Source organism: Sminthopsis crassicaudata, chromosome X, assembly GCF_048593235.1.
Source record: "Sminthopsis crassicaudata isolate SCR6 chromosome X, ASM4859323v1, whole genome shotgun sequence".
NCBI lineage: Eukaryota > Metazoa > Chordata > Mammalia > Dasyuromorphia > Dasyuridae > Sminthopsis > Sminthopsis crassicaudata.
The window spans coordinates 25,630,795-25,647,195 of NC_133623.1; the positions used below are offsets into that span (position 1 = coordinate 25,630,795).

The 16,401-nt window shown below is 40.0% G+C and overlaps 1 protein-coding gene across 1 annotated transcript; it reads right to left on the reverse strand.

The window, feature by feature from the left end:
- Positions 1–361: 361 nt before the first annotated feature.
- On the reverse strand, positions 362–15,842 carry LOC141548346 (lysophosphatidic acid receptor 6-like). Its single transcript, XM_074277158.1, has 3 exons — positions 15,758–15,842; positions 7,685–7,729; positions 362–2,183 (listed from the first exon to the last, which is right to left on the reverse strand). Exons 2-3 carry the CDS (start codon positions 7,699–7,701, stop codon positions 1,511–1,513), a joined length of 690 nt encoding a protein of 229 aa, XP_074133259.1. The 5' UTR covers positions 7,702–7,729; positions 15,758–15,842; the 3' UTR covers positions 362–1,510.
- Positions 15,843–16,401: the final 559 nt, after the last annotated feature.

Genomic DNA, 16,401 nt, shown 5'->3' on the forward strand with positions numbered 1-16,401 from the left:
GACAACTGTGCTCTTATTCAATAACTTCATTCGTTAAGGAGGCAAAATGGTGTGGTAAAACTGTTAGACTTGGACTCAGAAAGATCCAAGTTCAAATCCTGACCTCGACAAGAGCAAATCGCTTAAGCCTAGTTTTCAGTTCATTTTGTTGTTGTTGTTTGAGAGACAATTGGGGTTGAGTGACTTATCCAAGGTCACAAAGATAATAAGTGCTAAATGTCTGAGGTCAGAGTTGAATTCAGGTCCTTCTGTCTCCAGCGCCATTGTACCATCTAACTGCTCCTAGCCTCAGTTTGTTTGTTTGTTTGTTTGTTTGTAATCATGGAATGATGGCAATCACCCTATAATTCTTAAGAATTATAGGGTGATTGCCATCATTCCATGATTACAAAAAGTACTTTACAAATCTTCAAACTCTAGAAAAATCTAAACTACCATTTACTAACTACATAGATAAAGCAAGAAGACAAAAAGAAGGTAGAGCAAATAATGTATTTGTTTCATATAGATCCAACCTAGCATGCCTACTTGAAGCACCTTAAGATTCAACCACCAGAAATGTTAGAAGGAGGAAATTAAAGGAGAACCACTTCCCTGAGCCCAAATTGTAACAGGAATTTCTCAAAGAACAATAGGCAGCTGTAAGTGTAGGCTTGTACCAACTTCCACTTGTCCAAGAGAGCAGCTTTGGGAAGTAGGTGTGAGGTAACCAGTTTGGCCTTCAACCTTGGCTCACATTCCCTCACTTCCTCACCCAGACCTTCCCTGCCCACCTCCGAAATCAAATTCTCTTTCAGCCTTCTTTTGAGAGTCTGTAGCACTTTATGTTTATATCATTTATTCAAGATGTCATAGAATGTCAGAGCTGAAAGGATCCATTCCCTCAGAGTCCTACATAGAGGAAGTGACTTAGCTAAAATCATGTAGATAATGAGTAGCTTGTGACTCTACTGTTCCCCCTTCTCTTAGTTTATCCTGCTTTATGTTAGTCTTGTCTCTCTAAACACACTGTCAGGCCCTCATTACTCATTGCCTTTATCCCCTCATAATCCCTAGTGTGATGTTTTATACATAATAGATAATCAATGAAGAATTAGTGATTAAGTGATTCAACTGTACTTCAATCAATTTCACCTCTCATAATATAAAGAGCTTTGGAGTCAGAGGACCTAGGTTCAAATCCTGGTTCTGACCCTTATTATCTGTCTGACCATGGGCACGTGGGCCTCTCTGAGCCTCTGTGTCTTCTCTGTAAAATGAGAGGCCAAGCTCAATGTCAGAGTTCCCCCTTCCAGCTCTAAATCTAGAAGCCTGTGAACTCTTCCAGGACAGTCTCTATGTTTTTCACATGCTCTTTGATATAAAGCAATACATAGTAAATATCCGATAAGAACCAATTACTAAGGCCAGACATCCCTCAACATTCTTCTAAGTCTCAATTTACAGATCATATGCACAAATCTCTTCCTCTGCCTAGTCACTGAGCATGTCAAGGTCTCTTTGAATCACTTCAAGGTAACCTGCTGAAGAATATCTTGTAAAAGAGATACACATTGATGATTCGTAAGAGTAAACCAATGGGATAAATTAATAACTTCAACAGCATGGCCACTGTGTTGCAGAAGTTAAGCAGCACTAAAGTGTGCTTGGATACACCCAAAGAAGTGACATTGAGATCCTTTAAGCACTCCAGCTGATAAACAACACACTCGGCGATGACAGAAATCCAGATGAACTTAGAAGCCACCTTAGCATATCTGATGGTTCTTAGGTGGCGGGTCTCAGCTGCAAAGAATGTGATCAGAAAGGCCTCCAGACTCACACAGCTGAGCAAAAGGGAGCTGACATGGGCATTTGCAGTCTGGAAGTTTTGCCATAGGCTCGTCTGAAAAGAACACGATGATCTTTCACCATGGGAGGTGTCCTGGATCATGGCAAACATACTAAACCCCACCAAGATGTCTGCCTGGGCCACATTATGAATAAATACCACTGTGGATTTCCTGGAAATGTTGGGAGACATCAGGAGCAGAATGACATACAAACTAGCACACAGGCCCAACAAGCTGATGATGGCGTTGGGAGATGGCAAGATGAGATACTGGATGTATTTGAACACCAAATACCTGCGCAGATCTTTCATATGATCTCGCTTGGTGAACCCTCGGAAGTGAAAAGGATTCCTGAAAGGATGCGAAGAAAGAAAACAAATTAGAGTAGTCCATAGGTCAAATAACAGAATTCTGCAAACCTAGGTGTATGTTTCAGTTTAGCCTGATCCACTCTCTTCAGCAAACCAGCACACCTTAAGATATTTCATATGTTTTCTTAAACTCCCTTCAGAGCAGGCTGTGTATCCTCATCAAATCTTGCACCTCTTGTAGTGGTGATAAAGGGAATGTCTGGGTTCCGTTTCCATGCTGTTTTTCCATGCAGATGAAACTTTTGTTCGTACTTATTCTTATTGGTTCTCATGAATTAAGTTGCAGGGAAGAATAAAGAGCAATTCTATTTCTCCTTACATGGATACATTAATGCATCCACACAGAAGAGAAGCTTAACTGTGAATAAGTGGGACATGACTTTGCTGGAGGAAGGGTGTGATTCCTCCAGTTGGCTGCAACTCACAGGACCATGAAAATGTAGGAGTAGATGATAGAAGATCTGCTTCATTAAAAATAAACTACCTGGGAAGACTGACAGTCAAGTCTCTTGTAAGTGGGTGCTAGGAGCATAGGGTTTCAAAGTGGAGAACACCTTAGAGAGGGAACCCTCTCATTGTGCAGAAGAGAACAGAAGCCCAGAGAGTGGAAGAGATTTGCCCGGGATCACATGATAATAAGAAGCAGAATCAGGATTTGAATCCAAGCCCTCTGCTTCCCAAATCAATGCTTTCTCTAGTATACCACTTAACATGGAAGAAGGATTAGCATTCTTTTTAAAATGACAGGGAATGGCTTTTGCAGCAAGGTGGTATTTGTAGTGGATAGATCCCTGGACTTGGAGTCAGGAGGGCCTGAATCTAAATCTGACTTCAGACACTCAACAGGCAAATAGTTTTTTAGCCTCTAATTGCATCACTTTCCTCAACTGTAAAGTAAGGGTAATAATACCTCATAGGTTGGTGTGGTGGTTGTTGTGGGAATCAAATGAGATAATACCTGTGCCTGGCACCTGGTAGATGCTTAATAAATATTTATTTCCTTCCCTGTTTCATTCCATTCCAAAATGTTTCCATTCAAATGAGTAATACACATGTCTGGCAGTGTAGAATGGTAGATAAAGAGTGGTTCTTGAAGTCAGGAGGACCTAAATTTAAATCGCACCCTAGACACTAGCTGTGTGACTCTGGACAAGACGTTTAACTTCTCTGTGTCTCAGCTTCCTCATCTGTAAAATTAGGGGATTGTGATATCTCCTCCAACTTTGCCTATACTCTTATGCTCCCTCCTTCCTATTCTTTGTTTTCATCATATGCTACCTGGTTATTCCTTCTTGTGCACATCTTAGCTCCTCAGCTTTACCCTCAACTCCTTGAGCAATGACATATACTCCCCAAATTTTCTCTCATTGAGGAAAAAAAGAGGCCCCATAGCATTCATCAGAGCAGATGAGGGGAGGGAATGGCCACAACACAATGAAAGGGCAGAGATGCATGGGGATAGCCTGAGCCAGACAAGCCAACCAAAGAGCTTCCCACCCTACTGCCCCATGCCTGCTCTGCTTCTGAGCTTGGAATCGCCACTGCTTCCTCTGCTTGAGTCCTTTGGGTTTTGGTGCCTGAGAAAACCCTAGTTCTCAACTGGGTCTCAATGTAAAACTTGTCACTCTTTAGCCAGTAGGAGCCTTCCCCCAGTAGCTTTCAGAGCCCCTTTCACTGGCACATGTATCAGCCTAACTACAGGGAATATGATAGAAGTGATTGCTTCATATATGTATTTTGTTCCCTATATCCCTTAGCCCATAAAAATATTCAATAAACATAATTATTGATTAATTGGTCCTCCAAAACTCAGGAAAGCAAAAACCAGTGGCTCTATTCAAATAGCTTTTTAAAAGATTAAACAGGGTTGAATTTTGGGTGAGAAGGTGGGCAACACTTATAACAAGTTGCTAAAAGTTGGAGTGTTGAATGCTGAACTTAGAGTCAGGAAACTGGTACCTCTGACCTGAATGGTCACAAGTCAAAGTCAATTGACTTCTCTGGGCCTCTACTTCCTTATCTGTAATATGAGGAGATTGGACCACATGACCTTGAAGGTCCTTTCCAGCCAAAGATTTGTGATCTTCCCCACATTTTCTCTGATTAACTGAGGAAAAAAGAAGTCCCAGAACACTCATAAGAGCAGGTAAAGGGAGAGAATAGCCTGTATCAAATAATAAAATATAAAAAGAATTCCAAAGGATACTGGTTGTCTATGGATCCTTGTCACATCCATTATGTAACCTGTTTTATGCTTGGTACAATGGGTCCACCAATGGAATTTCAATTTCTACCTATATTTCAGAGCCTAAGGTATAGCCTGTCCTATCAGATTATACAATAATCCTAGCTAATTTATGCCTATATAAAATGATAACGTCTATTATCCCTGGCTTTCCTTACGTGACTGGTTCACCTTCTTTTCTGGTTTCACATCATCAATAGTGTAGTGCAGCCTGTTTCTATTCACCATACATCTTTTTTGATGGATGCCCAATTGCTGCACCGGGATTCATAAAACATTAAAAGACCCCAAGAAAGGCTTCCAGCACAGTGGGTGGATCCACTTTGGAGAAATACAGGATATGGACAAGAGTCAAAAAGGATGATGACTTGGCTAGATTGTGTACTTCTGCACCTTAAGATGATGGAGAGTGAATAGCCATGCTGAAGAGGTCACAGATCCCTTGAAGCATTGAGGCATGGTGCAAATGTCACTCCCAGCAAACGAGGAAATAGCATTGCCAGCTGGTCGGTCCTTTGATTGTTAGTCAGTACTGCATCCCGGTAGCTCAGATCCGAACCCCTCTTAATAAAGGGGGAAGATCTATGCTATCAGCGCTCAAATAGCCTTTGTGGAACTAACTTATGATCTTGGAAAGGGCACTGGGCTTGGCATGAGGAGGAACAGGTTCAAATCCTGCATCAGGTGAATAAATAAAAATTATTGGTATTGTGACCCTAGGTAAAACACATAACTTCTCTGTGCCTCAGTTTTTCATCTGCAAAATGGAGTTGGGGAATGTTTTAACTCCATAGCCTCTTAAGATTCCCTCTAGCTCTAAATCTATGATTCCATGATTTTATGAAATGGTAGGAAAATAAAAAGACATGTATCTCCCTTTTTTGTCCCCACTATTCAAGCTCTGAATGACGGCCTTACTCGGCTCAGTATTACTGCTAGAGTTACTACTTTGAGGTAATTTTACCGTCTTTTAAAAAGCACCCATTCCCGTAAAACAGAGACCTTTATTGGCACTTTGTCTCTAAATCCCACGCAGAGTACTTCAAACCTTAGAACTTCTCCCTAAGGCAAAAATCTTGAAATGCTTTTATTTTTCCCATTAGTGGGAAAGAAACTCACATTTTCCATTCTCCTTCTTTTAGCAGATTGCTTCATTAGTAGCTAGGAGCACAGCAAGGCCAAGTTCTCAGGCAGCTTATTCCAGTGCCAATTTTGCAGGCAAACATCCCTCCCCTTCACCCTCTCTCTGTTTTATGCCCTTAAAATGTAGGCACCCGTTATTTGTCATTTGGAGACCCCAAAAGTGGCAGAGGAAACTCCCACCACCACCATCACTGGCCTCTGGTCCACGAGAGCCACAATTAACTGGAAATGAACACCAGATGTTCAGAAAGAGAAACAAAAGACAAGTCTGAGATGTTAACCATGAAACTTGAAAAGCCTTGGCGCCCTAAACATTCTGGAGGTCGGGCACTGCAGAACACAGTGACCTTTGTAATATATAGGTAGGGTTTAGGGAACATATTCCCTTTTGTTCAGTTTTTCAGTCATTGACATATACCAGTGGTCTAACTAGACTTTAAAATATTTGTTTGAATCAATCCCCAAGTATCTGTTAAACACCTACTATGTGCCAGGTGCAAATCCAAAGAATGAAACAATCCTTCCTCTCATGGAAGATTCCATGGAGTTTGATTGATTGCTAAAAGTAAGTCACTAACTTGGAAATCACTCTGGTTCTGAGAACCACACCCTCATCATAACCTCTGTAGGAAAGGAGCTTGTTTGCCATCTTTGTGTCAAGTAAGGAAATCAAAGCCCCTCTTAGAAGATGGAGAGGAAGGGTGTCTTAGGATGTCTGTGAAGCCCCTAAAATGATGCCACGCAGGCAGCTACTTTGTATACCCATCAGACTGGCCTGGCCCCTTCTCTGCCTTGTGTATGTCACTCACTGACTGTGTCATTTTTTTTAGTCCTGGGTCGCTCTCTCCCTCTGTCTCTCTCATTCGCCTACCTTCCGCATCCTCCTTCCCATAATGTAATAAGAAGACCTACTATTTGTATTATTTGAAGTATACAAAAAATTTTACATGCATCATTTTAAAATAACCTAGACTACAAATATTATTTCCATTTTGCAGATAACAGAGTTGAGGTTCAAAGAAATTAAATAATTTGTCCAAAATTATATAGCCAGTAAAGTTTAAGATTTGAAGCCTAGTCTACTACTCCAAATTCAGTGCTCATTATGCCAGCAGGAATATGGAAATATAATTTGTTTCATGTATGTAATAGTTCTATATTTCCTCATTTTCATTTTGAGTGTGAATGTAACATTTTAGATTTATCCTTCAAAACAAAACTATGTGAGGCTTTTTTTTTAACTTCAGAAGAGTATGGGTATATAGCTGAAGGGCCCTCAGAGATCATCCTTCATTTTACAGAGAAGAAAGTAAGAAGACACAGCTAGAGGAAATGACTTGCCCAAGGTTACACAGACCATAACTGCTAGAGTCAGGTCCAAAACTCAAGTCCTCTGCCTCCAGGGTCATTTTACTGGCTCCCTGCTTCTTTAGACTGATTGATCCCCATCCCACCCCCAACCTCCCCATGGGTATGTGGTCCCTAGTAGATGAGGAATTCCCCAGTGCTGGGCTAGGTTTGTATTTAGAGATGGTGGTAAAGAATGTGATGAGAAAACAGTAGGGGCTTGTGGGAGGAGCAAAGAAGAGAGTTACTTTAGAGGCAGCATAATGCCATTGAGAGCACATTAGATTTAGAGTAAGAAGAGGTCTTCTTCCTGGCTCTTCTACTTACTAGGCAGGTGAGCCCTGTCTCAGCTACTTGAGGTATTGGGACGGGAGATGAAGGCTCTTGATAGGTCCTCATGATTGCCATCACTGGCTTAGCTGGCTCCTTTCCCTCCCCTCCCCAGGAGGCAGGCTCCCTCTGCATTGTGTCCCAGTGCACGATATTGGAAGCCAGCCATTGCAACATTCAAGGTTCTTGACACACTACTATGATCCCTTTAGGAGAAGGAAGAGGGGGGCAGCTAGGTGGCGCAGTGGATAGAGCACCAGCCCTGCATTCAGGAGGATCCGAGTTCAAATCTGGTCTCAGACACTTAACTCTACCTAGCTGTGTGACCCTGGGCAAGTCACTTAACCCCAGCCTAAAAAAAAAAAAGGAGAAGGAAGAGCTTTGGAAATTTCATAAAGAAAATATAATACACTTACATCAGTCCTGAGGCCATCAATAATATGGGAGTGGAGTGGAGATATCTAAGGAAAGAAAATAGCAGTTACTACAAGGTTTTAAAAACAACTGAAAGCATCCACAGAATCTCCATATCAGTACCTGGGGAGTCGCCTGCAAAGCCTGTTGATGTTAGTTAACAATGCATTCACCTGAGATCCCCAATATTATAAAGCCTGAAGGGATGGGCTTGTACTTGTCAATGTCTCACTGGTTTGAGGAGTTGGAGTTCTCTTGGTGTAGTGGATATGAGGCCAGCCACTGTCTTCAAAATCATGAAGACCTGAGTTCAAATCTTTCCTGTGACCCACAGTGGCTGCTTCCCTTAACCACTCAATGCTCTCAAGCATCTCTTTAAAACTACCATTTTCAGAGCACTTGCTGATCTGTATTGGTAGTGTCCCTACTCAGAGATCCTTCCCTATATCAATGAAAGCACAATTTAAGCCCCATCCCATTCTCTCCAAAGGTACTCTCTCCATCAATCCTAACTAGCACAAAAATTAAATACAGACTCCTCTATTTGCTATTTGCTTAAAGCCTCATCACAGTCTAGCTCCAGCCTATCTTTCTAACCATTATTCTCCTTCGGGCACTCTATGATCCAGTCAACCTGGCTCCCATCTTCTATAAGCCTTTGCCCAGATTCCCCTTTATGCCTGGAATACACTCCCATCTCACTTCTGCCTCCCTAGTTTCTTTGTTCCCCCTTTTATGTACCTAACAAAAATTAATTTAATTTCCATTAATTTTGTATATATACATATATAAATATATATACATATATATATACATATATATATATATCTTTGCGTGTAGATCACACATGCAGCCTATATCCTCATTTCCCCCACCCCTTTCCAACTCTACTCTCTGTTCCCTAAAAGAACATCATAATCTCAATGGCTTGTTTTTATATTTCTCTTTGTTGGTTGGTACCACCTGATACATAGTAGTATTTATTACTTTTTTTTCATTCATTCATTCATTCGTGGTGTCTTCTGTTATAAAATGTAAACTCCTTGAAGGTAGGGAGTAAATAATTTTTGACTTTGATCCTCAGTACCTACCACCATAACCAGTTCTTAAAAACTGCTTGATACCATAGTCTGAGCAGAATCAGAATTGCAAGTGAAGTGCCCCCAAGACATTGGAGAGAAACATGGTGGGTATAAGTAGACTGCAGCGTGCTATCAAGGATAACTTTTAGGAGGAATATAGAATAAAAGACATCATTGAGAACAAGCATAGCAACTTTGGTGCAGATTTTCAGTTACTTCATGGCTGGACTATTGCAACAGCCTTCTGTTTGGTCTCTGTGCTTCAAGTCTCTCTCCACTCCATTCCATCCTCTGTTCAGTTGTCACAATGACCTTGCTAAAAACCTAGGTCTAACCATATCAATCCCCTATTCAACAAACTCCAGTGGTTCTCTGTTTCTTCTTGAGGATCAAATATAAAATATTTTGTTTGTTTTTCCAAAGCCCTTCAAAATCTGTCCCCTTCCTAGATTTTTAAGTCTTTCTATGCCTTCCTTTCCTTCACTTACCCTATGATCTGGTGACAGTGCTGTTGCTTGCACCTAACATGACACTCCAATGCTCATCTCCCAACTCTGAGCTTAGTCACGTAGTCACTGGCTTTACTGGGCTGGAATGCTCTCCCTTATTCAACACTACCTCCTTACTTCCTTAGCTTCCCTCGAATCTCAACTAAAGTAGAAGCCTTTCCTGGTTCTCCTTAATTTCTTGTGAGTATACCCCCAGTGTATCCTATACTTACCTTGCTGGTACATAGTTGTTTACATATTGTCTTTCCATGACACCATGAGCTCCATGAGAGCAGGAAATGTTTTGTTTTGTTTTGTTTTGTTTTGGCTTTTTTTGCCTTCTTTTGTATCTCTAGTGCACAGTGTCTGGTCCATAGTTGACATTTAATGAAATGCCACTTGTCTAACTGACTGAAATGTATATATTTCATGGGAGAAGGCACAGCATTTCAAATCAGAGAACCTGGCTTCCCATTCCCAAATCTTCTAGTTTCTATTTCTATGAGTCAAGTCATTTACCTTCCCTGAATCTCAATTCCCTTATCTATAAAATGAAAGACTTGAACTAAGTTACTTCAAAAGACCTTTTACAGCTTTAAATCCTGTGACCCATGAAGGCCTGACCCTCAAGGACCAATCCATGTCCATATTATAAAATAGATGAATTTTATCTTTGATCCAGTCTGGCCATCTAGATTACTATCACCAACCTTGGGTTATGGAACGTCATACACATACTCTGGATCTTTTCCAACTCCTGACTCCCACCTAGAAGAGAGACCGGGTGCTGTAGAGGGAAGATCACCAGACCTGGAGCTGTGTGATCCAATCTAGAATATTGACTGTTACTTCAGGATAGTAATTTACTTTCCATAAGCCTCAGTTTTCCCATTTGTAAAATTGGGCCAATAATACTTGTATTCACTAACTCCCATGGCTGCTGTTTTCCTTAAAACAGGAAAGACTGTTTCCTTACAGGAGTGCTTGTTAGTAATACAGGGACTATTATTCTGTGTAATGATCACATATGTGATGGGATCTGAGAGTCTAGGGAAAAAGAAGCTCCCCTTGGCCTCCCCCATTCTGCTTACTAGTGCCTGGAATGCCTTTAACAAAAGTCCAGATCTTTCTTTTCATTCCACATGGGATATCAAGTTAATTAACCTCTCCCAAAGGACCATTATGACCATAAATTTACCCAAACCCAAATAGAAAATATTAATAGTATAGTCTTTTGGGGAGGATGGGAGGTGAGAATAAGGATTAGTGAGGCAAGAATCATAGGTACTAGAGTTAGAAGGGACCTTAGCCTTAGTTAAGACCAGAGGTTCTAAGTAGAAAAGTAGGGAAAAAAATTTTACATCCAAGATTTCTGATAAAATCCTCATTTCTAAAATATGTAGAAAATTGACTCAAATTTATAAGCTTACAAGCCATTCTCCAAATGAATAGAAAATTTTCAGATGACAAAATTAAAGCCATTTCTTGTCATATGAAAAAATGCTCTAAATCATTGTTGATTAGAGAAATGCACATTAAGACAACTTTGAGATACCATTTCATACCTCTCAGATTGGCTAAGATGACAGGAAAAGATAATGATAAATGTTGGCAGGAAAACTAATACATTGTTGGTGGAGTTGTGAACTGATCCAACCATTCTGGAGAGCAATTAGGAACTATGCCCAAAGGGCTATCAAAATATGCATACCCTTTGTTTGCAGTGTATCTATTAGGTCTGTATCCCAAAGAGATCATAAAAGATGGAAAAGGACCCACATATGCAAAAATGTGGGTAGCAGCCCTTTTTGTAGTGGCAAGGAACTGAAAACTGAGTGGCTGCCCATCTGTTGGGGAATGGCTGAATAATTTATGACATATGAATGTGATGGGATATGATTGTTCTATAAGAAGTGATGAGCAGGCTGATTTCAGAAAGGCCTGGAGAGACAGGAATTGAGGCTGAGTGAAGTGAGCAGAATCAGGAGAACATTTTACACAATAACAAGATGGTGCAGTGATCAACTATGAATGACTTAGCTCTTCTCAGCAATGCAGTTATCCAAGACTGTTCCAAGGACTCATGATGGAAAATACAGATCACATCCAAAGAAAGAACTGTGGAGTCTGAATGCATATTGAAACATACTATTTTCACATTTTTTTCTTGTGGTTTTCCCCTTTTGTTCTGACTTTTCTTTCACAACATGACTAATGTGGAAACATGTTTGATATGATTATACATGTATAAACTTTATCAGATTTCTTGTCTTGGGGAAGAGGAAGGAAAGAGGAGAGGGAAAAATTTGGAGCTCAGAATCTTACAAAGATGAATATTGAAAACTTTCTTTACATATAATTGAAAAAAATACTATTAAGTTAAAAAAGTCACAGATCCCAAATTAAGAACTATTAAATCTATGGAGATTTAAACAAATTAAAAACAACTATGAGGTACTAGCTCATACTTATCAGATTGGCTAATAATACAGAAAGGGAAAATAACAAATGTTGGGCAGAAATGTCGGAAAATTGGAACACTACTGCATTGTGATATTGTGATATAGTGAACTGATCCAACCATTCTGGAGAGCAATTTAGAACTATGCCTAAAGGGCTATTAAACTACATACGCTTTGACTCAGCAATACCATTACTAGGTCTGTATCCCAAAGAGATTAAAAAAAAAAAGAAAAGGACTTTTATACACACACCCACACACCCACACACAGAGTGAGAGAGATGGAGAGAGAGAGAGAGAGAGAGAGAGAGAGAGAGAGAGAGAGAGAGAGAGAGAGAGAGAGAGAGAGAGAGAGAGAACACCTCTTTTTGTGGTGACAAGGAATCGGAAATTAAGGGAATATTCATCATTTGGGGAATGGCTAAACAAGTTGAGGTATGTGAATATGATAAAAAAAAAAAAAAAACCTGGCAAGACATATACAGTGATGCAAAATAAAGTGAACAGAACCAGGAAAATATTGTACACAATAACAGGAATACTATACAATGAACATTTGTGAACAACTTAGCAGTATAATGATCTAAGACAATTCTGAATTCTCCAACTGATGGAGTCTGAATGCAGATCAAAGCATATTTTTTATTTTCTTTATTGTTCTTGGGGTTTTTGTCTGTGTTTTCTTTTACAGCATGACTAATAGGAAAATTTGTTTTACATGACTGTACAAGTATATTCTATATCAAATTGCTTGACTTTTCAATGATGGCAGGAAGAAAGGAGAAAGAGAATTTGGAACTGAACATTTTTAAAAATACAAATGTTAAAAAATCATTTTTACATATAATTAGGAAAATATAGTATTTTTAATTCATTAAAATTTTTGAAAAAAAAAAAGATTTCCCAAATCTAGCCCAATCCCCTATGGGCTTCAATGTAGTCGGTGGAGTTGGAGTGGCAGGCAAGGGACAGGCTGGAGTTTTTCAAGAAGAAAGAAGATGAAATAGATATCAGCATAAAGGAAGCTTACCTTTTCACCATTTACCCAGCCTCTGAAGGATGGCATAGACAGACCCTTGACCATGACCAAGCTTAAGGACAAAGGAGTAAATATATATATATATATATATATATATATATATATATATATATATATATATATATATATATATATATATATATATACACATACACACACACACACACACACACACACACACAGCAAGAAGAAGCAGGAGCTGTGGACAGATCAGAGGAAGAGGAGATCAGTCAGGAGAGGGGACTGTCATCCAATTCAGACTGCCAAGAGATCCAAGAGTCCAAGCTGACTTCCAGGAGGAGACCGAGATAATCTAAGGCATCCCAGATTCCTGGCTACTCCACCTGACTGGACAGTGACCCACTGAAAAGTTTCATCCTGCATGGAATAGCTTGATGATGGTATTAACAAGCTTCCTATGGAAATATTTTGGAGAAAAAAATGAGTTTTGAATTTTAGCCTGCTTGAAAACAAAAGAGGGGGTTGAATATGAACTCCTGCACTAATTTTTTGAGCTCCTTGATTTGGGCTTTTCAGGCAAAGGGTTTGGGAAACAGCTACAGGCTCCTAAACCACTGGGTGCTTTATTGATTTGGTTTTATTCTTTATTTGTGGCTCTAGACTCTTTCCACATGCCGCTGCTCACCATAAACAAATCCCCTTGCCTTTCAGTTGATTCAAGAACACATCTTAATCGGGCAGTTTTGAACAAGGCAGAGCTGTGCCACCATTGACTTCTTCAGGTCTAGCTCCATTTCTAAGTCCACTTTCTTTCTGAGAGGTCACCTTCTGATGGTGGGGGTGGGAATGGTGTGCTGCTCCCTAGTTCCTGTTCAAAGAACCTCAATCCTCAGGCAGTCTATTGATAAAAACTCTGCCAAGTCATGGAATATAAGGCTCTCTTGCCCCATGAGAGGCTTCCTTTGCCACTACTCCCTGTCAGGAAATGGATTAGAAGGGTTTTGAATCCCGCCCTTAGTCATCTACTGAAATGTGCCACAAGAAGCCCACTTCAAAAAATATATTAGGCTGTGTGCAAATGGTGATTTGTAAGATGCAGGATGTATAAAAGGGTGATTCCCAACCACAGCAAAAACAAAACTACACACGCTCTGTGGCAAAGACATCTGAAACCTGACACCACAGAATCTAAGATGGCAGGACTGTTTGTCTTGAGATCTTCTTTGAGGGATTTCTTCAGAATTCTTCAAGAGAACAGGAAACATTAGAACAAATTGCATATTAGCCATATTGAAAAATGGAATCTTAACCCAGATTTAGAGAAATTGGTTACATAATGTGAAGTTTCAGAAAGCAGTCTGATCTAGTACCCAGGATTTGAATGTAGAAAACCTTGGTTCAAATCCTGGTTCTGCCAAAATGATTCTATAAGCACAGGTAAATTCATTTGCTTCTATCGTCTTCCAGATCTTCTCTCATAAAATAAAGATTTGTGATATGAGGGTGACCTCAAGAAGGTCAAACACATAAAGATGGGCAGCTATATGGCACAGTAGACAGAGCACCAACCCTGGAATCAGGAGGACCTGAATTCAAATCTGGCCTCAAACACTTACTGTGTGACCCTGGGCAAGTCACTTAACCCTAATTGGCTCACCAAAAAACTGATAAATGAGTTCAAAGATAGAAAGAAAAACCATATATATCACAGGTAACTATGCATATACAAATACACTCACCATGAACTCAGAGATGTATAATAATAAAATAAATTGGAAACAAACTGGCCAAAAAAAAATCACACATATATGAATATAACGGAATATTGTTGGATCACAAAATCCACTAATACAAGGAAGTCAGAGATTTGTGGGGACACATATGAATTGATGCTGAGAACCAGGAGAACCACATCTACCACAATGATAATGTAAACAAAACTCCTCAAAGGAAGTGAAAAAATTAAAACAAAACACAATGAACCATCTTGATCTGCAGGACAGTTGATGGTGAGGAGGACCATAGGCATGGGGTGTTGGGTATGCTTTGGGACAATCTTGCTTTATTGTTCAGTTTTGCTCAGCTGTTTTTCTCTGTTCCTAAAGAGTGTTCAATGAGTGGGAGGGAAAATAACTTGTACTGTAAAAATCAGAAGGCCTCATTCACAAAGAAAGAAAGAGGTTCCTTTAATTCACATATTCTCTAGTTCTGTAATCAGCCAGAAGGGAAACTAAGAGTGTTTCAGAGCTACAAGTAACTCCTTAGTCCAACCCCTCCACCACTTTCATGCATCCAAGATTTTGAGATCTGGAGCTGGAAGGAACCTCAAGACCATCCAGTACAACCTCCTCACTTTACAGACGAGGAAACTGAGATCCAGAGAAGTTGAATAGCATTCCCAAAGACAAAAACTTATGAGTAGCAGACCCGAATATTATTTAAACCCAGTCCTTTGCTTCTAAACCATATTACTATACCACATTACCTCAGTAAGCCAAGGAGGACATTAAGCCAGCTATGATGTGATCACTACAGATGCTCACTACAAGTTCATATTTGTATAATTCTGTACAATTTTCCAGGTACTTTATTATTGTTGTCTCATTTGATCTTCACAATAACTCCATGAAATAATGTGAGTATTATTATCTCCATTTCCAGGCACAGAAACTGACACAGAGAGCTGAGAAGTGACTTACCGAAGCTCACCCAGCTAAGAAGTGACAAAGCAGTCATCCAAACGTGAGTCTTCCTACTCCCAATGCAGGACTCTTTTCATTATGCCAGAAACCATGATCTAGTTGTAAAGAATAGACTTGTCTGGAATGTTGGTGATATAAGGCAAGCAGGATCTCTTGAGCTTTAAGTGAAAGAATTTGGATACTACATTCCAAGGCAAGCATTGCTCTTCTCGTGTATTGTCAAGTGGGTTCCAGTCTCTTTCTTTCTCAGTAATCCCCACTTTCAGTATTAGTTAAAGGCGTGACGTTCAGTTACCATGCAGAGATATTCCCCCCCAAAAAAAGACTCAGAAAAGAACTTACTTGGAATGGTGAGCCAGCCCCGTTCTCTTCACTAGTGTTGCATGGAGCCAAATGGCACCAGGGCCAAAATCACTTAATCTTTCTTCTTCCTGGAAATATATTTAATTGTGGACCTTGAGTAGGCTGTTTATCTAGAATACACCATAAGGAGTCTGTAGGCTCCATGCCCAATGGCAGATTTCATAAGAAATATGTGAATCATAACTGTTAATAAGCCTTTATGCAATCTGGAAGAGGTAATGCTTCTGTCCTCACTGTACAGCTAATTGTCTTCAAGTTTCCCTGTCAGGAACTGAAGACTGAAGCCCTCCTCTGTGGTAATGCAGTCTAAATTTCTGGACAAGTTAAAGCTTGGGTTCAACTGCCTTTTGAAGGTTCTGACACACTGAGTTGTATCCATGATGGGCTATGCCAAGGGTGTAGTCAATGGGACCACTGCCATAGGCAAAGTGTGGGGTGGGGTTAGTCCTTCAGTTCATGGCTTTCTTCTACAGCCATTGATTTATCCAGTAAAAGCAGCGTAGAACACACTAAGCAATAATGATAATCACTTTGTATCTGTGCAACCCTTTCAACTTTAGAATTTAGAGAATTTCTGGTCCAAGCCTCTCATTTTACAGAGGAAGAATCTGAAATCCAATAGT